The 25,045-nt window shown below is 34.0% G+C and overlaps 1 protein-coding gene across 1 annotated transcript in view; it reads right to left on the bottom strand.

Moving 5' to 3' along the window:
* Positions 1-25,045, bottom strand: part of EDIL3 (EGF like repeats and discoidin domains 3) — a 516,255-nt gene that overhangs the window by 18,558 nt on the left and 472,652 nt on the right. Inside the window, exon 10 of the mRNA XM_044680592.1 lies at positions 16,754-16,909. Coding sequence (XP_044536527.1) covers positions 16,754-16,909 — 156 coding nt within the window. The remainder of the gene's footprint in view (positions 1-16,753; positions 16,910-25,045) is intronic.

The raw sequence follows: 25,045 nt of genomic DNA, 5'->3' as shown, positions 1-25,045 counted from the left end.
TTGAAGATGGACTAGGGAAATAAGAATGGAGGATTGGGAGAGATTTTGATTGATCTTCATATAATTTTCTCTGATTATCTTTGAAAAGCTGATATCTTTCAGATTTAACTTTTGGACTATAGTAACATTTCTTATGGCCTATAAAATTTAGGAGGAAGTCAGTTCAAATGTACAACTTATAAGGAATAACCTATATTACATTTCATAAATCTTTATGAGAATCTATCCTATGAGATATATTTCCTAATTCTTTTTTAACTTAAGGGGACTTTTACCATCAAAGAAAAGAAGATATAGCAGTGAGCTTCTCCTACTGGCTTATAGGCATAAGCCATAGAAGAAGAACATCTGGGGGCAGAGAGAATGAATGCTGGATTTTGGGAGCTTAGATATAAAACCTTTGGTGTTCCTTATCTCTTCTTACAATCCATTATATCTCTCAAAGTATTACATAAGCACTATATTCTACACAAAGCTTTTTGTGATTTCCCCCTAGGTCAGTGATGGTGAATCTATGGCATGGGTGCAAAGATGGCACGCAGAGTGCTCTCTGTGGGCACTCGGCTGCCCTCTGCCCCCAGTTCATTACTAGAAAGGCAGAGGGATTCAGGCAGGGGAATTTTTTTTTTATCTTTTTGGTCCTCTTAAATTCTGCATGCCATAAGAAATGTTCAACATTTCATTAAAACCATATACTACAACTCATTCAGCCATTCCTCAATTGATGGAAATTCCTTTACTTTCCAATCCTTTGCCACCACAAAAAGATGCTATAAATATATGTGTATATATATATATATATATATATATATATATATATTTGTATATGTACAACCCCATCTTTGCTTTCTGGTTCTCTTACACCTAACTCTCTGCCATATATTTTTTAATTTAGTGACACTGGCCTCTTTGCTTTCCTATAAACAAAACTTTCTCTGGTTTAGATATTTTCTCTGGTTGTACTGTATAACTGGAAAGCTCTCCCTCCTTATCTCTGTCAACTACTACCTTCCTTGAATTCTTTGAAGTACAACTAAAATTCCATTTTCTCTTGCAAATCTTAATTCTAGTGCTTTCCTTCTGTTAAGTGTATGTGTATATATTCACACATATATATGTATCTAAGCATATGTAAACATTATATATATACATATATGGATACATACTTTTGTATAATTTTATTTGTTTACTTCTTCCATTCTGCATTAGTCTGTGAGCTCCTTGTGTATAGGGACTATCTTTTGATTATTTATATCCTCAGTGCTAGCTAACCCATAAGACAACAGATTAAAATCCCTATGAGATCGCAACAGGCTAAAAAGAAAGACTTAGGGTTCTATTAACATCCATAGAGAGTGCACCAAAAATGGTGTGTGGATCCTTGCTAGAGGACATATCAAGTGATTGTGCAAGGGATTCATAAGATGGTCCCTTACTCAGAGGTTGAGTATTGCAATAATGTTGTATGCACGACAATATAATTTCAGGTTACACCAATGTTTCCAAATGTATTGCTTACTCTTTTACTCTAAGCTTCCTGAAGTAAAGGAATGTGATGAAACCTTAATAGATGTTTAGAGGGATTAGAGCAGTTCTAAGTATTCTGTATGATCAAATGATCTAGCATATATAAGATCCTTTGAAAATCTTAAACTGATGTAAAAATGTTAGCTGCTATTATTGTTATTATTAATAACATTAGCAAATAATTAATTACTAATTAAGGACTGATATATAAAAGCAATATTAGCATTATTGGAAAACCACTGCTAAATAGGACCTATTTATCAGGTTCAGCAAATTATAAAATTAAAAATCACATTTTTTGTCAAATACTCAAAGGAGTCTGGAAGCATGTATTAATATCTATCATAATTTTTCATTTAATAATTTAGCTGTGTTTTAAGTAAAAAAAAGTAAGAAAAAAGAAGAATTAAATCCCTTTTTTGTGGGGGGCTAAAGATTTAGTGGGTTTTAAGTTTAACATTCCCACCAACGTGGTGGATATTCAATTAACATGTAGCCCATAGAACAAATCCTGATTCTGAGAACAAATGCCAATTTGTCAAGATGCCATTGGTTGTTAAATTACATAAACATTAAGAGGGCTTATGTCATTTGCTGCACCCTCTTGGAAATTGAGACATTATTAATAGTTTCTTACTTCTGAGAGCCAATGATTAAAAAACATTTCTAAACAAAATGGAAGGAAATGTTTGGTGCCTGACTGGCTTGAGAATGAACAGAATCAACAGGCTTAAGAATGAACCTTCTGCTAATGTCTGCCAGCAGGTAAGAACAATGAGTAAACTCAATAATTGGGACCCTGTTTGTAGAGACAATGCTAATAATTTTGTTTGAAGCAAAGCTCTCCTGCCTTAATTAGAGTCATTAGAGCTGCTGAAACAAATGATAATGTGTTTGAATTTCGATAAGTATGTTTAATCAAAGAGCTATAGCACACCCAGAAGAGAAACCTCATGGAGACCAGAAAGCTCTATAACAATTCTTCCCTACCATCAGCTCAGGGAGGGATGAAAAGCCCTGAGACCAAAGACAAGGTCCATTCCCTTAAGCCATAATATCTCACAAAGAAACCTCATGGAGACGTACATGCCTGAACACCAAGTTTCTACATTATACATTGAACTCTGTGGAAGATTAAGTCTGCAAATCCCTAATGTCATTAGTTCTTTTGAAAGAATATCTCATACATCTATTTCCTGCTGTGCTACTTACCCAATTCTAGCATTGTAGTCTCACCATAAGAGGTACAAGTGGCATGTTTTCTCCAAAACCTTTGCCCTGTTAAAATCATGCACAAGTCAGACTTGAATCAGTTTATCTTTTGCCTGGCCCATTATACTGAGGCTTTTGAAATCCCCATTCTATTTTCCAGAAATTCCCCTACATCCTTGAAATGTTCAGCCAATATTTTTCCATCTTCTCAGATGAAGAGAAACTCAAACTCTCTCCTAAGGAAATCACATCTATTCTTTAATAGTATGCTTTGGTCAACAGTCTTTTTCCTGTTTATATTACTCAGAAAGTCAGGAAAAGAAGACATAGACCATTCCTTATACTATTTCATCACTCGATTATATCTACTCTTTTGAATTTAACTAAATCTAAATGTTTCTTGAGGTCTTTGGGTATATGATAAAAGAAATCACTCTGCCTTTATTTTTTTCTCCTTCTCCAAGAACCTATGAGGTAGGTTTTATTTAGTTGCTTCATTTTTATGTTTTCTAGTTTCATTTATAGTGATAGTATCTCTATTGATATGATTCAATTCCTCTGGTGACATATGAATTCATTGGATAAGGATTCAATTATGTTTATATAATGTCTAAAAAACTGAGCATTTTATAGAACTCCTTGAGTTCCCCTTCCTGATTACATAAGTGTAAAAGCAGAAGTAATTAGTTTGGGAATAATTTCATATTTTCTTTGTTTCATGGGTTGCCACAGCCAAAGACTTCATTAATTAGTGGCTATATTATTAGTATAAAGTCACTCTACATTTAGTTAGGCCTATCATAAATTGTTCTAATTATCACATTTTATGAAGACCATCAAGGTAGACAATGGCAAGAGAAATCTAATCAGTAACAAGGACTGAAAGAACTGGACATCCAACCCAGAAAAAGTGAGGGAAAAATAATAGGAAACTTTAATTATTTGAAGAGGTATAACGCCAAAAAAAAAAAAAAAAGATATTAAACCTCTTCTTCTTGGACTTAGAAGAAATAAATATGTGAAATTTTCAAAGAGGCAAATTTTGGGAAAATATACACACTCATATATGTTTCAGTACAAATATGTGTATATATATGTATGTATATACAAACACGTGTGTCTGAGGGAGAGAGAGAGAGAGAGAGAAAGGATTTCAAATTTGCTTAACATTTAGAGTTGTCCTAAAATAGAATAGACTACTTGTCATAAGAAGTAAATTCTCTATCACTGGGATCAAGGTTAGAAGTCCAGTTGCCAGCGATGTTATAGAGCTTATTCTTTTCTAACTAAAAGTAGGCAACATGAATTTTTGAGATGCTTTCCTTCTCTGAAATTCTAAGATGGAAGGATCATATTGTTTGCACTACCACTAGGTGGTGCTCACACATCCTCATTAGTTGGTCCAGTGTTCACCAGCTATTGGTTTGTTCTCTGGCAAAATGTTACTAGTATACAAAATGTTTACAGGTAAAGAATCTTAACTTCTTACAACATACACGTTTAACAAATTGCTTCCCACCCTCCTCCGTTAATCCTTCTCTTTGTATCCTTCCGCACCACCAGTATCTTTCTCTCTAATTCCTGGTTGCTACATCTTGAATTTGTAAGCATTGGTTTGCTGAACCTATGGAGGGCAGAGAGTCCACCATAGAGAATTTATACATTTTACTAATCTGCAATCTAATTTGAATTGGGAAACAATGATTTATGTTCTCAGTCTTTTCTTCTACATGTTTGAATTTCTGTCAAACTCAGTTTTAAACAAATTAAATATAAAAATGGCATGTAATTTTGTAGCTTTTAAAACTAGATCTTAGTATATATTAAGTACCAGAAATTAACTGGAATAATTATCTTTGAAAAAATATAGACAGAACTCTTTAAAAAGATTATTCAGGAAACAGTATAACCCTTGGATTTTTAAAGCATAGGAAAAGTGATAGTGTTGGGAAAGAATGGAATATTAGGTCATTTTAAAGAAAGAATTGCTACCTTTCTAAGAATTTTACAATAATCTCTCTAAACAAGTTATCTGATTTCTTTTGGAGATGTAATGGTTACTTAAAACCACATTTCAGTCTTCTTTTGGACAAAAATCTATAAAATGCCTAGTCCTCGGGTTTGCATTTCTCTTTCCATATTTTCTGTTACAACATTACAGCTTAAATAGCAGCCAGCTGTTCAGATCCAAAAGATTGGCATACATTAGTTAACAAATACTTGTCCTTAGCTGCTCTTAATTCTATCTGGATTTTGATTGCTGCAAAGAGATTCTCTCCCTCTCCCTCTCCCTCCGTCCTTCTCCCCCCTTTCCCCCACCCCCCGAACTGAACTCTCCAGGTTCAACAGTGTCCTTGCTCTTTTATTCCATGACCTTTTTATTTTATCAAAAAGAAAATCATCACTTTGCTTTTTCATCATATTCCTTGTTTCCCCTGGTTATTGACAGACAGAACTGTTTAAATTGTCAGACATTTCTTCAGAGTTGTTTCTCCAGATAGTCACATGATAGTTTGAAGAGATAAACAATACCATCTTCTCTACTTCTCTAAATATTGATGCCAGATTTATAAAAGTTTGAATTATTTCATGAAAATAAATCTATTAGATTCTACAGACAAGCTAAAGGCAGCCCTTGTTTCTATTCATGGTTCTCTCAACCTTTCCTCGTCCTTTGTCTTAGGAAACAAGAAAATAATACTGCTTCCTCCCTCAACAACTTTCTTTTTGATAAGCTAACTAGCCAAAGACACAAAGACTGAGAGAGCTAACTTTTCTTAGTTCAGACTCAAAGTTTTTTGGTCAAAGTTAGTTCAATCATTCAGTCATGTCTGACTCTTCATGACCTCATGAATTACATAGCACACCAGCCCCTTCTTTTCTCCACTATCTCTTGAAGTCTGTCCAAATTCATATCCATTGCTTCCATGACAATAGCAATCTGTCTCATTCTTTTTCATTCCCTTCTCCTTTCTTTTTAAATCTTTCCCAGCAACAGGATCTTTTCTAATGAATACTATCTTCTTATTAGATTCCTGCATATACCATCCCAAAGATCAGCTTCCACTTCTATTGAGTCTTTTAGGGTGATAAAATAAGTATTGAAATCAATATGTTTAGTGGTTACTTTTATGTATGTATGTATCTATATATCTTTGTATCTTTGCATCTATTTCTCTCTCTCTTTCTCTCTCTTTTCCTCCACTCCTTGCAAATAAGGATTTTGAAACCTCCTGACTGATATCATCTGAGTGGGTGGGCCTCCACTCTCATCATACAGCTACTTTTCCCCTTTCTGACCTTATTAGTAGAAAGTAAGCTTATTTAGGGCAGGGCCTACACATTTCTCTGTATCTTCATGACTTAACACAGTGCCTGGCAGATATTAAGGGCTGAATAACTGTTGTTGTGGTTAGCTAACTTACTCAGGTAAGAGTTCAGTATTTGACTCAGAACTTTTAAGTCAAAAGAAGAAGGAATATGTAAGAATTAACTTTCATTCATATGGCATGCCTGACCTATGCCTCCTGGAAATGTCTCCCCTTGGAAGCCTTCAAAATTCAGATTAAGTTTAAAGTTTCTGAAAGTGCATCTTTCTACAGTAATGAGAGGATTCTGTGTTACCTCTCTTGTTATTGTTGGATCACAATGAATACAAAACATGACAGTCTTGGTAATAAGAATGTATAATGTTCCTTCTGTTCTTAATAACTTTACATTGCTTATTGAGTGAGAGAATAAAATTGGAACTTGAAGTCAGTCAATGTCATGTACTGTGGCAGATCCATTCAGATTAGGGAATCTTGTGAGCAGTTTTGTAATTAGCAGTTCTCAATATTGGGGCAGGAAGGAAGAAGAGGAATATGGGATACAGAGATGAGAACATCATGAAAAAAGCTACTGGGGAAGTGACCTCCAAGAAAGGATACAGAATGGGATAAGTATTGTGTATGTGTGGGTAGTTGTGATGTAGATGGATGGGGCCATTGCATGGATGCAGGAGAGGAGAGGAAATCGTAGGAATGAAGGGCTGGAGTGCTGGAGAGGATAAAATAATGTACTCTCTAAATTTCAGTGCTGTGTATCAAAGACCTTGTTGTCTCAGCTTAATTCCAGCTCTACATGTGAGGCTGACACAATCTATGTATTGCTGTTTTTGTTGTGTCATTTTTCAGTTGCATCTGACTCTTCATGATCACACTTGGGGTTTCCTTGTCAAAGATGTTCAGATGTTTTGCCATTTTTTTTCTCCAGCTCATTTTCCAGATGAGGAAACTGAGGCAAACAGAGGGCAAGTGACTAGCCCAGGGTCATACATCCAGTAAATGTCAGAGGCCAAATTCAAACTCAGGAAAATGAATCTTCCTGACTGCAGGTCCAGCACTATATCTATTGCATCTCCCTACCCATGTATTTTGTCTTACTTGGTTTTAACAAATTTGCATTTGATGTATTAATCATATGAGAATTATTCAATTCCACTGATCCAATTAATTCCCGACAACTCCATTTTCCATATACACAGCCTTTCTACCTCGCCATTATCCTTTCTTTTTTGGCCGTTTTCTCATATACTAAAATGTAATATTTTCACTTCATTGTTGTTGTCCATCCTTCCTTTTAGAAGAAGACAAATAATATTAGGATGGATTTTAGTGAGACATAGACAGCTCATTTCTCTCTTCTAGAGTCATCAAAGTCTTGTGGCAAAATAAAAGTCAAGAAGACCATTGATGGCCTGGATTGTGTAATGCAGTTGCAGTGGATAACTTTAGCATCTTTAATGTCTTAACGTTTCTCCACAACACTTGCTTCAGCTGAGTTTGGAACAAATTGATCTCAAATACCCATTCCATTTGTGGTAGACATACTCCTAGTTCATTAACAGGTTTAAAGCTCATTGGTTACTCTCAATCTGGGTTAGCTAATCTGCTGAAATGGTTTTACTGGAGTGTGGCAGCAGCTTATGCTATCACTTCTTGGAGCCACAGGTAAGAGTTGGGTGACAAATCCTGAACAGGTTCAACAAGCCCTCTCACCAAAGGATATAGTCCTCCTTGAAGGAGGACACCCAAACTTTATACTGAAATACAAAATCAATAATCATGTAAAATATGATTTTAAGTAATTAAAATATTATATAAACATAGAAACATTTTAAGGAAAACCTGATGGCTAATATTTTTCATTGTCTAGTAAGATTTGGTCAGGCAATGGTCTAAATATTCAACATGCAATAAATTCACTTACAACTCTAAAATTAGGAAACTTAATTCTCTTTCAACTTTGCCTGTTTTGGTGGTGAGAAAATGCTTAAGTTAAAGTCTGATGTTAGTGTGTATTCCTTCTTAAAAATCCAAGGTAACTTCATTTAGATAATACATGTGTAATACATGTTACAAATAAGTTATATTATTAGTTAGCAATTATACAATACATCTATACAATTATATAGTGGCTTCTAATGAATGACATTTTCTTTCTATTTGAATGAAAACAAATGGGATGGGGTAAAAGCAGTTTTTTTAATCACATATAATTTGTAGTACAAACTTCCAGACTGGTTTATAGACAAGGCAGCTGTAGAGTTTAGTTAAAGTTTAGGGAGATCCTCCTGATTAGGGAAATGTAAATTAAAACAACTCTGAGGTACCACCTCACACCTAACAGATTGGCCAATATGGCAGCAAAGGAAAGAGATAAATGTTGGAGGAGATGTGGCAAAATAGGGACACTAATATACTGCTGGTGGAGTTGTGAATTGGTCCAACCATTCTGGAAGGCAATTTGGAATTATGCCCAAAGGACTTTAAAACAATGTGTTCCCTTTGATCCAGGCATATCACTGCTGGGTTTGTACCACAAAGAGATAATAAGGGAAAAGACAAAAATATTCATAGCTGTGCTCTTTATGGTGGTAAAAAATTGGAAAACGAAGGGGTGTCCATCAATTGGGGAATGGCTGAATAAATTGTGGTATATGTTAGTGATGGAATATTATTGTGCCAAAAGGAAAAAAGAAATGGAGGAATTCCATGTGAATTGGAATGACCTCCAGGAATTGATGAAGAGTGAAAGAAGAAGAACCAGAACATTATACACAGAAACTAATACATGGTGGCACAATTGATTGTAATGGACTTTTCTACCAGTAGCAATGCAATGACCCAGGTCATTCTGGAAGAACTTAGAAGAAAGAACACTATCCACATCCAGAGAAAGAACTGTGGGAAAAGAAATGCATTAGAAAAACATATGATCGACCACATAGTGCATTAGGGATGTGATTAGGGTTTTGATGTTAAAGAATCGTTCTATTGCAAATATGAATAACATGGAAATAGATTTGAACAATGATACATGTATAACCCAGTGGAACTGCTTGTCTACTTTGGGAGGGAGGAGGAGAAATGTGTGTGAGGAGATCATGAATCATGTAACCTTGGAAAAATATTCTAAATAAAAGTTAAAAAAAAGAAAAAAGAAAGAAAAAAAAGAAAGTTTAGGGAAAATAAAAGAAGATACTTCTGCATTGCCACTTCCCACCTATACTCCCAATAGTTCTTCTTGCATATAAAGAAAATCTCTGACTTAAGAGATTCCTTTGAAGTCCCTTACTCTCTAGGTTAATGCATCTGAAAAAAATATTGTTAATCTGGAATATTCTCTAAAATTTATTGTTTATTTACTTTGTCCTGAACCCAGAAACACATAAAAATAAACAAAGAAACATTATAGTAGTTTCTATTTTTTTTAAGCATTGCTGCTGCATACTGTAAAGAAACATCTTGGGAACTAGCTTCACAGCTATTAAATAAACTTGTCTTCTCTTTTATGAGCACAAGAGACCAGGACTTTTAGTACAGAAAAAAAATGAACCAACATTCCAGAGAAAAACAAATGTAAATATTATGAAACACAATACATAGTACAAAAAATAAATATGTATGGACTGCCCTTACATTTGATTATATGTGTTATCCCAAATGACTCTGTCACCAAAAAATAGAAAAGGCACTGTAATAAAATATTTTAAGTTGACTGTAGGAGGGACAGTGAGCTACTGACCTCTAGTTGAAGAGAACAAGATAGCTATTTTACTCTAGTCAACTTTTGAAAATATATTTTCTTGCTGCATACTGGTTTCCCAAGTCTTAGTCAGTTCTGACTAACGGAGGACAGAGAAACCATTCATACATTCCTGGAATCTCATTTATACCACTTATAGCAAACAAGGAAAATGTTATTTTTACATCTATTTTTCTTTTTATGAGAGCCCTGATATTTCAATTAATGTTGGGCTTTTATGTTGCTTCTATATAAACCAATTGAGAGGTAAATTGGGTGACACACAAAAGACTTGTTGGCAATGTTTGCTACTGAAAAACATCTGAACAGAGATACATGTTCTCTTTGAGACATCTTATTTATTTATTATAGCTCCATGGAAGAAAACATTTGGCTAATGTTATACGTGTAAATAAAGCTATTTTTCCTTCTTAGGAAAGTAACCATGGAAAGTCAGTAGCAAACAATATTAAGAATCAATTGGAGTTGCCTTATTCAACCCCTAGAGTAAAACTTGCTGACATCAACTGGCAGTTCAGTATACTTCCATTTATGTGTTAAGAATACTTATTCCTACAGATTTAAGAGTCATCTGGATTCATAAAATAGAGGTCATCCTTAACTTTTTATTTTATTTTACTCTCCCCACCTTTATATGCATTCATTTGCCAAGTCTTACTAATTCTGGGGCACTAGGTGGCACAGCAGATAGAACAGTGGGCTTGGAAACTGAAAGACTCATCTTCCTGACTGCAAATCTGGTCTCAGACACTTACTAGCTGTAGATCCCTGGGCAAACCACTTAAGTTTGTTGACCTCAGTTTCCTCAACTGAGAAGGAAATGGCAAACCATTATAGTATCGTCATCAAGAAAATTCCAAATGGGGTCATAATCTGACTGAAAAAGGACCAAACAACAAAATTCATTTTATATCCTTCATACCTCACTCTATCTGTATCTGTAACAACCTCCCATTTGGTCTCTATTCCTCTAGCACTAGAAGGACCAGACAAATCAATTAACACAAAATTATAGTGATTGTTTTGTATGAAATTATATGCAATTAAAAAAATGCACTGCTCTCATTGTCACAGTTTGGCTTTTTGAGGCATTCTTAAATTCTGGGCTTTCTAGTTCTCACCTAACCCTTTTCTAATCAATTCTCAAAATAACTGTCAAGTTGATATTCCTAAAGCATAGTTTTGTTCACTTTGTGTCTTCTCAAAAAGATTCAGTGTCATTTCATGGCCTTAAGAATAAAACAAAAAAGTTCTTTATCATTTAAAGTCCTTAACAATCTGACTTCAGGCTTTTAAAATGATTATATATTGGCACTTCCTTCTTCCATCCTCCACATATTTTATACAAAAGGGCAACCAGGTAGCACAGTGGAACCTGAGTTCAAATCCTTCCTCAAACACTTACTAGCTGTGGGACCCAGGATAAATCCCTTAAACCTGTTGGCCTCATTTTCCTCATCTGTAAAATGAGCTGGAGAAGGAAATGGCAAAACGTTCTGGTGTCTTTGCCAAGAAAACTCAAAGAATAATAATAAGTAAAACTCTACTGATTGCTGTTCCCAATATAAACCATTACATTTCCCAACTCAATATTTGTGAATGAGCTGTTGGCTAAGATGAGTCTGTTTTTTCTCTACATACATACTTCTTATTACCTGTGACTCCTTTCAAGTCTCAATCGAAGTACCACTTCCTTTAAGGTACTCTTCCTGGTGTCCTCAGATATTATTTTCTCTCAATCTTTGTGCATATATTTTATATATATCTTATATTTACCTATTTGAGAAGAAACTAGCTTTCTCTCCTTTTGTTTTTGCATGCATTCACTTATTCATACATCCATTTATTTATTTGTTTACTTATTTATTTTAATTGTGGTCTCAGAACCTACCAAAGTGTCTGGCACATATTAGAGACTTAACAAATTCTTGTTGCTTAAAAATTAAAAAATAATGATGAAATTAATAAGATGCCTTATGTTTATATATACTTTCCCATAAGGCACTGACTATCTTTTCACAGTATATGATCATTATTCTTTTCTAAACATTTTTCAAATTGTTATAGATAGGTATGAGCATGATTACAGATGGTTAGCTGGTCCTCTTCAGGGGAGGTAGATTTCACAATGAGATATCTATAACAGTAATGAAATCACAGATTTGTTTTCATAATCACCTTTATTTTCTTAAAATTCAAAAAAATTAAAAATCTTAAGTTCTTCATTATTGATTTTTAAATAGTTTATATTCTTACATATATATTCCTAGGTTCCTTAATTCCTTTTTCCCAAAATTCAAAGGCAGCAAATGTATTTAGGGCATGAAGGCAACTACTGATTTGTTCCCAGGAGATTTCATGCTCTAGCTTCAATTCATTTTGACCATTTATAATGAGGCAATTTGGAATAATGGAGATTTTAAAAGCCTGGAATAAGACCCTTCTTAAAACTATTTTAATAATAATTCAATGTACTAAGCAGCAAGTGAACTTTGTGTGTGTGTGTGTATATTTTTTATCATTTGGTCAAAATTCTAATTTTAGAGAAAATGTATGAATAATAATCAATAAGGGGGCATATATTTATACTCAAAATTAATTGCAGAAGTACTGATATAGGAATATAATATAATATATGATTATAATCCATAAGTATATATTATAACTATTATAAGTATAAAATTATAGAATACTTATACTGTAATATACACAAACTAAAATAATTATTATATCACTTTTGAAATTAACTTTGAGAATAAGCATTTGCTCCTTTTTTAGTTTTCATTTATAACTTTCTCTAAAAATTCTATTTTTATTAAGTGATGAAAAGTAGGGAGAAAGCAATGACTCTGAAGAGTCTTTGCTATAAGTCTTTTACATTAGTTATAATTTGATAGGAAATTACTTACAATTATTTATAGTAATTATTGTGATGACTTTCTCTAAGGTGGTAGATTTAGAGACATCCATGTAATGCTATGTGCCTCTAATCATCTAAAACTTATGAGTTAATTTTCCTATTAAAGTATTCATTATGGAATTATTGACCCTAATTGATAGAGAACAATATGAAAATAATGAGAAACTAGTGTTCAGGAGGCAGACATTTAAAAATGTATTAAATTCTTAAGACTAAATACTGATCTCTGCAGCAAAAAGGGACACCAATCACAATGAGTCAGTTATTCTAATGTCTTAGACTTCTAAGAAAAGGTAAGTTGCCCATCCTACCTAGTCTTCATATAGTCATTTTTCTTGATAAATTTCAATCGTTTCAAATATATTTGGAAGTGTTCGTATAACATATTTATTTGTGGAATGAGATCTAATAGATCCTAGGAGATTTCAGAGCTTTATATATTAGGAACCTACCTTCTCCCATAGGACATCTGTTAGTCACTAAAAGCAGATCTTTTATATTCATCAAACTGAGATGACCTTGACAGCTGTAGATATGGTTGTATGTCAGATTAAATTGGCTGCCAGATGAAGAGTTCCAACATCTCACTTATTCTGAGTCCATAACTAACAAAGATGAAGTATAGGAATTACCCAGATGCAAGAACTTCATCCCATCTTTTCTATTAATAAATGCTTCTTGCTACAGTGCAATTAGCTTCCATTAAATAAGTATGATAATAATAATCAATTAGCAAAATCATTTTAAAGAAATAGATGCTACAACACTCACAAATAAATCTATAACAAAACATTGTGTGTACATGATATATATATACATATATATTGTGTAGATTATCTATCTATCTATTATCTCTCTAGTTATTTATCTATTTAGTAATTTACTTTTGGTCTCAGATCCCATTAGACTGTGAGCTCCTTGAGGGCAAGAACTGTTTTTGCTTTGCTTTGTCTCTTAAGGCTTAGCATGGTGCCTGGCATAGTTTTCATAGTAATGATTTGCATCTGAAGATATCTTAGAGGCGATTAAGTCCAATTTCACAATTATATGGCAGGGGAAACTGAGGTCCATAGAGTTTTTGTGATTTGTCCACGGTCACTTAGCTAGTAAACATACATGCTTACTGCTTTTTGATTGGCAACAAATGCCAAAATAACTGGTACAAAAGGAAGAATTCCATCAAATAGGTCAAATTCAAGTAGGTGACCATTTTCATTTACTTCTACATTATTTTATCAAGTTCTTTTGGGAAGAGAGTGGTCAGCATTGATTTCAGGAACACAATTAATGGAGTTCATCTGTCTCCAAAGTGCATGGGCTATTATTAAAATAGTAAAATTCTAATTCATGATAATTAAACTCTCAGCATGTTAGATTGCTCATTTAAAAAGACTGAAATGAACTGAAGTAATCTGTAACATTATTAAAAGTCCTCTAGATTCAAACTTTAAGACCACTTTCACAGAATGTATCTGCTTCTTACTCTAATCAATATCCTCTTGCTTAGGCAGAGTGGGCATATATTGGCATAAATCCTAGACTGCAGGAATGAAATTTAATTATTCTTACAACCTCCTGCTATTTTCTCCCTGCCCTAAATAGTACTCTGTCCCTTAAATATGAAGGGAATTCTGTAATTCAATCAACTTCAATGTCCTCTGGTAAATAATGAAAAAAAATCAGTCTTTTGATTGGGAGAGACTATTTGGGACAGCTGGTTCCAAAACCAAGCCTTTTACACGGTATAGAGAGAATTTAGAAAGTAATAATGATGCATCATTCCTTGATCTTTGTATTCCTGGATGCTCTTCACTAGTTGAAACTATTTAGCAATAAAGAATCCATCCTACCTAGGTTGTCTAACATAGCTATCAATGACCTTGCCTTTGATACTCTAGTTGCCAGTAAATCTAGAAAGTTAAGGAGATCTAATAAGAGATCTAATAAGAAAGATAGGGAAAGGATCTGCAGTTTCATTGATATGGGCAATAGTCCAGTGAAAAAATGTCCTCTCCCAATAGAGAATGACACTTCTTCACTCTGGCACTTCATTTAGTCATCCTCTTGGAGAATTCAAAGCTAAAGTTACTTTCCCAGATTCACATAGACAGTTGTGACAGAGGCAGTACCTGAAGTCAGATCTACTATACTCCAAGGATATATTTTAATTCACTAGACCATGTTTTCTGAACATAAAGAATAGCTACAATAAAAAACTGTAAAATTTAAACTTTCATTTTTAGGAGAGTAGATATGAAGATACAACATTATATAGTGGAGAGAAAGCTGACATTATGTTGGGGAAACTTACTTCAAATAGAACCTTTGACAAATTCTGGCTGTGTGAGCATGTTAAAATTAATATACTTTCTAGTGACTTAGTAACTAAGTTTATAAGTTATAGATGACTTGCCAGCCTTCATCATTGGAAGGAGTTTCCAAACCGGGAATTATGCTCAGAGAAGAAATTACAGGTCCAGATTGACACTGTCTTTCTGGCTTTATCTGTCTGTCTTTCTCTCTGTCAGAGAGAGACACAGAGAAATGAAAAGAAAATTTAATTAAAAAAGAAAAGAAAAGCATGAAGGATAATGCGCAGCTCATGAAGGTAATATTTGTCAGAAATTTTCAAAATAATTACACACCTTATACATTTAAAAATAGACCTACAATTTCTAGCTGAACATACAATTTTATCCAGACCTACAACTGATATAGGTAAGTCTGCATGAGGAAATTCCCTCTAGCAATATAGATCAGGATCCAGTCTACAAATTACATGTAAAGAGATATACCTGGGATCAGGTAGCTAGTAGATTTCAAAGACAAAATTGGAATTGATTCAGAAGATATCTCTCTCTATCCTATATTTTACTATGTTGCCTCATATGTATGCATTATATATATATATGTTTTATATGTGATGCAAACACATATTATGTTTATATGTATATAATTTGTACATAAATATAGAGGAAGGAAGAGACAGAGAGGAAAGAGGGAGAGAGAGAGATTTACTCTCTCTTTCATACATATACGCATGCATAGCTCAATACAAAAGGACCATATACAAATCTATTCCTGTGTGTATTTGTAAGTATATTTTTACAGAAATGTCCATAAATGTATCTCATGGTTCCTTAAATGAATTCAACCAATCATTTATATAAAACAACTGGCATTTCTATATATATCCTTAAGCAATTACATACTTAAATTTCTGCTAGCAACATGAGTAAGAAATATTATGAATGATGATCATAATATATCAGAGAAAATACTAAAATGTGCCTAGTGATGTAAAATAAATTTATATGTGCTTATTTACTAAGAAAAAAACAAATATATGTTTTATCAAATGATAACATGATCATCAAAAAGCAAAAGAGGAAAACATAGCCTATTTTATCAACAAAGAAAATGTGCAACAACTATTATTATCCTTGATGGGAAGTTATTACAAACTGATTAAGGATTCCCCAAATATGTCTTCCATATATATGAATTCCCAGACCATACTCAATTTCAGTTTCTTTCTACTGTCACAAGAAGCACACATATTATTGTAAAACCCTTTCCTTTTAATAAATAACACATTAAAGAAAAATATCACAAATCAAACATGTACATTGATCAATCATTCACATATGTTATAGTGACAAGGTATGGAAAATATTTTTGTGGCAAAGGAGTAATAGCAGAATTCTATTTTTCACCTTAAATAAGATTTATTCTGACACAATTGCTCAACATGTATAATTCCTTATCATCTGTACATTTTAGTTAATTTTAATAAAATATATCCTAAAAGGATAACATGCGTTTTCAGACCCTGTAGTTTGATGTGCTTCCTTTGTTAAGTTATTTCTTTCTATGTGATCTGTCTGGATCGTTTTGAATAATGAATTAAAAGGCTCATTCAATCTGTTCAAACAGTTTCACAGAGGGACAACTACTTTCCTCTCTATCTCTGAAGCTTTTACACCAAGCAAATTATTTTCTTACCTTATCTTTTCTTTGTTTTTCATCTTGGTATATAGTCCAATGTTCTCCATCATTGCTATATGCCAACTTATAGGAACCTACAAATTGTACATGACCAAAATCTTTAGCTCCTTGGGTAATGATGCCAGTCACTTTGGTAGGTACTAGAAGGTCCACCTGAAAGAAAAGAAGTATAATTTAATCTTATATTATGTAGTAATGCATTTTCCTTATTGTGTCCCAAGAGCCACATAATTATTCTTGCCAGAAAGTTATGGTGGAAATCAAATCTACTGTAGGTGTATTTTTAATTGACTTTAAAATATAAAAATCATCTTGGTTAATCAAGGCTAACTCTGAAGTCCAGTTTAAATGCCCTCTCTGTCTAACTAAATTGCTCATCAGGAGATTTCTGTGCCACTGGAATATAGAATTGCTAATCTATAAATCAAGTGATGAACAAATTTTTATAGAGCACCTAATATGTGAGGGAGAGATATTAGCAGCTTGGGGGAATGAGTGTTTTCATGAACATGAAGAAGTCTTAGCAAAGACTTGAAGGAAATTTAGGAGTCTCCTGGTTGAAGTGAGGAATGAGTGAATTCCATGGAATAGAGTAAATGAGGAGCAGTACGAAGGGTATTTTACCTGTCTTGCATGAAGGGAAGGTTAGAAAGGTAGTTTGGAGCCAAATTATGAAGTTTTAAAAAAAAGAATTCCATTTATATAGTGCATAAAGGTTTGCATTTTATTATTTATTTATCTTCACAATAACTACAGAGGGTAAACATTATTATCCCCATTTTACAGATGAGGAAACTGAGACAGATAGAAGTGAAGTGACTTGTCCAGGGCCACACAGATAAAAGTTGTCTGAGGTTAGATTTGTGCATAGGTCTTGCTGTCTCCACATCCATATTTTAGCTAATGTACCACCTAGTTGCTGAATAGACTTTAAGACTCAAACAGGAGTTTTAATTTGATCCTACAAGTAACATGCAGCCATGGGAGTTTATAGATTAGGGGAGTGACATAAATTTTTTTTTGGGAAATTACTTTGGCCAACGTGAGAAGGATGAAATGGACTGGAGAGACTTAATTTAGGGAGACCAAGTTTTCTTATCATCTCCAGCTAGTCCATAGTGTACTTTAACAGACTTTAATTGTCCGATTGATTCAAAGGGTTGACTCAGTTTTATGTGTAGCTACAGATTAGGTTGCATTTAATTTGGCGTTGACTTCAGGAGTAAACCTGTGGTGTTAAAAATGTTTTTGCCCATCAATTTAATCAGGCATAATTGAAGAATACCCACATTAGCTAATGAAAATCCTATTTCAGTAAGCCAATATTATGAACAAGATAGACTATAAGATTGAGGTCACACACCATAAGAGAAAAGGGTTCTAGAACTGGTCAAAGTGTTGGACATCTGTGGCTAACTCCCATATTGTAGTGCTACTCACACATATACATATTTACAAACATAAATTCATGCCTACATTTATGATTATGCAATATCATTTTTATCATTTCATGGATTTCTCTCAAATAAGATATATTACCTAACAGGACAATAATTTTCCCTCTCTACTCAGATTTATAGTTGTTGACCTTTCTCCATTTATTTTTCAATTCAACCTTTCCCTCTGTTCTAGGAGCCTTTCAATTTCCATGCGAGGATTCTTTGAAACAATCTTGAGTTTTCTTTCTTTCCCATGATCTACAGATTCTTCTCTTATCCTATATGAACAGCTTACTTCCTCTACCTATATCCTTGATCTTATCTTTATTACCACTGCTCTATATGTCATCCTTGAGTATCTCCAAACACCACAGTTGTTTACATTTCATATTCTCTATCCTGTGAGAAGCAGGATACTGGAAAACCAGTTCCAGGTTAGATGCAGATCATGCACATGGGACAGAATAGACTTTGAAACAGAAACATTATTGTTGTGATCTATAGATTTTTAAGTCTTCTTATAATAGAAATGTGGGGAAGTTGTGCAATGTGGTTGCCCAATGTGCTAACCATCATGGTAGGAATATTGATAACTTCATATTGACTTTAACTAAGGTTTGCGTCAAAGTCACTTGTTTGAATTTTTCTTTATATACTTGAAGTACATACATGTAGGACAACTGAGATAGAGAGGAATAATGGGAATAAAATATGTAATATGTAACTTCACTTTCCTCCACTCAGCAACTTATTTCCCTTTGCCTGTCCGTTGGAGAACTTTAGAACCTCTTTACCTTTGTTAGGAGTCATCAAATTTAAAGTCTGTATTTGCTAATAAGGAAGAACCCATATTTTCCATTACAAATTTTCTCTCTCTGTTTTTAGGCTTTTTTTTTACTTTCTAGGGTTTGGAAAATTTGCAGAGCTAATCTGATGCTACTCCCCACATGAACAAAGCTGAGGAATCTGCTTTGGGGATGATTTGTGATGACTTGTAATTGAAGTACCTTGGAGAGATTTTGTTCTCTAAAACTAGTTCCAGGCTTCTAACCAGATAGAAGACAGCAGCCTCTTTTATTGGCTAAAGCTGGAGAATCGAGACAGAGAATTGTGTCAAAAGGATTTAGTTGGTCTCAGTCAGTTTCTTTGAAACTTTGCTCTTAGGGATTTAGCAATATATCACAAGGATCATTCACTATGACTGGGTAGGATTCACACCAGGAAAGCAGGGCTGGTTTAATATTGGGGAAACTATAATCATAATTGACCACATAAATAATCAAACTAACAGAAATGACATGATTATTTCAATAATGTAGAAAAAGCCTTCAACAAAATACAATACCCATTCCAATTAAAAACACTGGAAAGCATAGGAATAAAGGGACCATTGTTTAAATAATATGTAGTACCTATCTAAAACCATCGGCAAGTATCATGTGCAATTGGGATGAGTTAGACGCTTGGGGTGAAGCAAGGATGCTCATTATCACCACTATTATTTAATATTGTACTAGAAAATCTTCAGTAATAACAGAAGAAAAAGAAACTGAAGGAATTAAAGTAGGCAATGAGAAAACTAAATGGTCACTCTTTGCAGATGATATGATAGTATATTCAGAGAATCCTAAAAAATGAAGTAAAAAACTAGTTAGAATAATTAATAACTTTAGCAAAGTGGCAGGATATAAAATAAACTCTTATGAATCATCAGCATTTCTATATATTACCAACAAAGCCCAGCAGCAAGAGACAGAGAAATTCCATTTAAGATAACCCTAGATAATATAAAATACCAGACATCTACTTGTAAAACAGGAATTATACAAACACAATTACAAAACACATTTTATACAAATAAAATAATATCTAAAATTTTGGAAAAAATACTAATTGCTCATGTATAGGCTGAGATAATATAATAAAGTGACAATTCTACCTAAATTAATTTACTTATTCAGTGCCATATCAATAAAACTACCAAAAGTATTTCATAGAACTAGAAAAAAATAATAAAATTCATCTGGAAGTACAAAAGGTCAAGAATATTAAAGGAACTAATGAAAAAAAATATGAATGAAGGTGGCCTCACAGAACCAGATCACAAACTGCACTTTAAAGTAGTAGTCATCAAAGCAGTCTGGTACTAGTTAAGAAATAGAGTGGTGGATCAATGGAATAGATTAGATACACAAATACAGGGGTAAATACCCTTAGCAATCTAGTGTTTGATGAACCTAAAGACCTCAGCTTTTGGGATAAGAACTCACTATTTGACAAAAACTACTGGGAAAACTGGAAAATAATATAGCAGAAACTAGATGTAGACCAATATCTCATACTCTATACAAATATATGATCAAAATGGACATATGATTTAGACATAATGAGTGATACCATAAATAAAGGAAAGTGAATAGTTTACCAGCAGTTCTATGAGGACGGGAACAATTTATGATGAATCCAGAAAGAGGTTGCATACAAATAAAAGCAATGTTACCAAGATTTGAAGGGAAATGACAAAGTGGGAGAAGTTTTTTAAAACAAATTTCTCTTATGAATATCAGATTTCTCAAATTTATAGAGAACTGTCAAATTTATAAGAATATAAGTCAGTCCCCAATTGAAAAATGGTTGAAGGATATGAACAAGCAGTTTTTAGATGAAATCAAAGCTATTAGTAATTATATGAAGAAATGTTCTAAATTATTCTTAGAGAAATGCAAATTAAAACAACTCTGAGGTGCCACCACACACCTATCAGATTAGCCAATATGATAGTGTAATGGGAAAAGGATAAAGATAGGATAAGATTTAAGAGAAATGGAAGGCTACATTAAGGCACATATTAGGAACTCAAGGGAAAGAATTTTAGCAGGCAGAAGGCAGAGGAGGAACAGTTTGGAAATGACAACAGCTAGAGTGACTTGCTTTCCTATGGGAGGTTAAGAACTTCCTGTCCAGGAATGGTGGAGGAAAGGCATACTTATCAGAGCTCATCTACCTCACTTGACTGTGGAGAAGGAATATACCCCTAATTCATCTTTGGAGGTATTCTATTTAACTGGGAAAGATCTAGAAAGGGATCTGACCATACCTGCTGTGATTTTCAGAAGGTTTGCCTAAAAAAATCCTGTCAGATCCGCTTTGAGGTTTTACCTCAGGGGTCAGACCCCCTGGGGTGAACTTAGCCATTGGAGTTCATTCATAATAGGTTTTGGAGACAGTTTTGGGGGAATAAATCAATCCAACTACTAAGGGGTTAGTTAGCTTAGTCAGTTTTGGGGATACCTAGATAGAAACAGGGAGTTAAGTTAGCCAGAAGAACAAAAGGCTCCCTCTTGTGAGTGACATAGAGGATTGTGGGCAATTAGCTAGATCCGATGGAGTTAGGGACCCCTTGTTCTGATGCTCAGTTTGTATTCCCTCTTAAAATAAAAGAGATACTGTTTTTATAACAATTGTTTCCAAGGCATTTGTACAACTAGCCCAGTGAGAGAAAGTGATTCACTTTCACTCTTACTAACCAGAGGTTAGACTACCTGGCTGGGTATTCAGGAGGATCCCTGAGAGGATCTACCACTATCCACATCTGTGGGTCTTCCTCCCTATATTCTTTTTAATAGTTAAGTAAAGTAATAAATGTAGGAAAGGACATGGCAAAATCAGGATACTAATTCAATGTTGGTGAAGTTGTGAACTAAACCAACCATTTTCTAAGGAAATTTGGAACTATGCCCAAATGGCTATAAAACTATGCATACCCTTTAGTCCTATAGTATAAGGTCTGTATCTCAAAAGAAATCATAAAAAAGGGGAAAGTACCTACTTGTACAAAAATATTTATAGCAGTTCTTTTTTGTTGTGGTAAAGAATTGGAAATTGATGGGATGTCCATCAATTGGGGAATGGCTGAATCAGTTGTGGTATATGATGATAATGGGATTATAGAGCTATTATGCTATAATAAATGATGAGCAGGATAATTTCAGAAAAAGCTGGAAAGACATATTTGAACTAATGCAAGGTGAGATATGCAGAATCACGAGAACATTGTACAGAGTAATAGCAATATTGTATAATGATCAACTGTGAAAGACTTAGTTATTCTCAGCAATACAACGATCCCAGAAAATTCTGAAGGACTCATGACAAAAATATCCTATCCACCTCCAGAGAAAGTACGGTTGAAACAGAAAGCAGATCAAAACATACTATTTTCCACATTATTTTATTCATATTTTTACTTTGGGGTTATGGTTTTATAAAAGTATTCTCTTACCACATTAACCAATATGGAAGTATGTTTTGCATGATAATACATATATAACACATCAAATTGTTTACTATTTCCTGAAAGGAGGGAGGGAAGGGAGGAAGGGAAAAAAATTGGATTTTGTAATTTTGGAAAATGTTATGTTGAAAATTGTTTACATGTAATTGGAAAAATAAAATATCTCTAAAAAGAAGAAATAAATTTTGCTCTTGGTTTGATTTCTTCGATAATGAAAAAATACTCTAAGGAAAGAGGTGTTCCATTTACTCCAAGGTGAATATGTGACCTGTGAATGCACTGCTCAGTTCTTGGTGTTTCTAGGCTGTATACACAGGTGGGCTGGTAAATATTTAACAACCAACTCTCCACTGAAGTTTCCAGTGTAGTAAGCTGGAGATAGAAACCTGATTGAAGTTGTACCTCTTCTCCTCAGCTTCTTCCCAAAGATATTTTTTCTCTCTTCAGGGACCTCCCAGTAAAGAGAATTTAGAACCACGTGTCTTTTCTTTCAAAGCTGGAAACCAGAGGTCTAATCTCTCTCTTTTTCACAGTTCTCACTGATTCTTCTCACACAGTAAACAGTGAGTAATCAATTTCCATGAATGTTCCATGGCTCTAAATATCTCCCATCTCCTTTCTGCCTCCTTACTTCTCTGGATTCTTTCAAATCTTGGCTAAAATCATATCCTTTACAAGAAGGCTTTTCCCCCTCCTCGTTAATGCTAGTGCCTTCCCTTTGTGGATTATTTGAATTTATGCTGTACATATCATGTTCATATTTAGTAATTTGCATTCTATCTCTTATTACACTGTGAGCTCTTTGAGAACAGGGGTTTTCTTGTGACATTCTTGTGACAAACTTGAGTGACTTCACATCATTCCTGAAACATAATAGCTATTTAATAAATATTTACTTATTGACTAAATCTAAACTTGGGAGAGTATGAGACACCTGGAAGGAAACTGTGCTTTGACGATATTCAAAAGATAGAAAATATGAACAAAAAAGATTTCCATTATAGTCATTAAAGATTGGATTAATACAGGAAGGAATACAGTATTATACATTGATCCTAGAATTTCTTATTGCTCCAAGTTTCATATAGGCTCTTAGTTAAGGTTTCCCTTTCGTCATGGAGTGATGATGCAATGAGGAGTTTTCCAGATTCTCCTTTTCTGTGGTATTTCTTAACATCAGTTTGATTTCCTGTTGGGTGGAGATGTTTTCCCTCTTGCCTGTGTATTTTGGCTCTTTAAGGTATGTTTTTCCTCCCACTTCAACTGTCCTTCTTCTCTAGCATATCCTTGACCTAGAAATTTTTTTTTAATTTTTTGTTCCACTTTAGCTTAGCTCTCTACTTAAAGAATGAGCAACCTATTTCAAAATGATTTTGGTCTTGACAAATTTTGCATCAAACTTAGTACACCATGTCTAAGCAAAACTTCCTCCAGTATAAAAATAATCAGTTACTCACAGTGGAAGGGGTGTTTCATAGGAACCTTGAGGCAGTCAAGTACAGAATGCTCTCTATTCTGGAACATGGAGTTCCCTACGTGGTAGAAGAGATTCAGGCACACCCAGACACCCTCCAGGTGCAAGCCACTGGGACCTGCACCAAAATCGTCCTGGGATTCAGAGATTCTGGTGAAGATGCTGAGTGGACAAGTAACCACCCTGGTCTCTTGACAGCATTCTGGCTCACAGGTGAGACCTGACCACAACGGAACAAGGCAGACTGTAAGCTCATTCTGTCTTAGACTCAAAGCTCCCACAGCTTGGTTTGAACTAGGATGATCAGGCAGGATACTGGATAGGTATATGTAGAAACATTTGGTCTGCAGCATTCGGTTTATATGCCTGGATCCTAAAATCAAACTACTTCCTCATCCAATTCATAGGAAGAAGCTCAACAAATGAAAAAAATTATTAATAATAGAAACCTTTAATTAACAATAAATAATTGACTTTTATATATCCCCTTAAAATTTGGCAAAATGCTTAACATACATATTGCCTGTAGGTCTTCACAACAATCCTGTGAGAATATGCCCTATGAGCATTGTGATTTCCATGACAGATTAGAGATTTGTACAAGTTCACACAGGTACTTCTTGGCAGAGCAGAAATTCAAACCCTAATCATCAGAATTCGGACTCAGGACTTCAAACTCAAATTCATTAAAATGCATCATGTAGTTTCATGATATGTATTGTTTCTTATTTTGACCCAATTGTCCAAATCAAAACTTGAGTAATTTCAAAATTAATGATTATGTATTTGTAATACTAAGCCTGGAGGAGTTGAACTCAGATTTCTCTTGACTACTTACTCAGTAATATTTTGTTTCCTCCTTTTGCCATAGAAACAAGAAGCATAGGAGGCATCTAATTATCTAATTCTCCTAGTGGTGGTGTCTATTCTTTCCATGCTCATATTTTTATATTTGGCTGTCATATGATACCTGGGAATAAACCTTCTCTGTAACCACTATAAGGACCTCTGCTTCTCTCTCTCTCTCTCTCTCTCTCTCTCTCTCTCTCTCTCTCTCTCTCTCTCTCTCTCTCTCTCTCTCT

The sequence above is a fragment of the Gracilinanus agilis genome, chromosome 1, assembly GCF_016433145.1.
Source record: "Gracilinanus agilis isolate LMUSP501 chromosome 1, AgileGrace, whole genome shotgun sequence".
In the NCBI taxonomy this organism is placed as follows: domain Eukaryota; kingdom Metazoa; phylum Chordata; class Mammalia; order Didelphimorphia; family Didelphidae; genus Gracilinanus; species Gracilinanus agilis.
The sequence above is the reverse complement of the archived record's forward strand: the minus strand, read 5'-3'. Positions and strand labels throughout refer to the sequence as shown.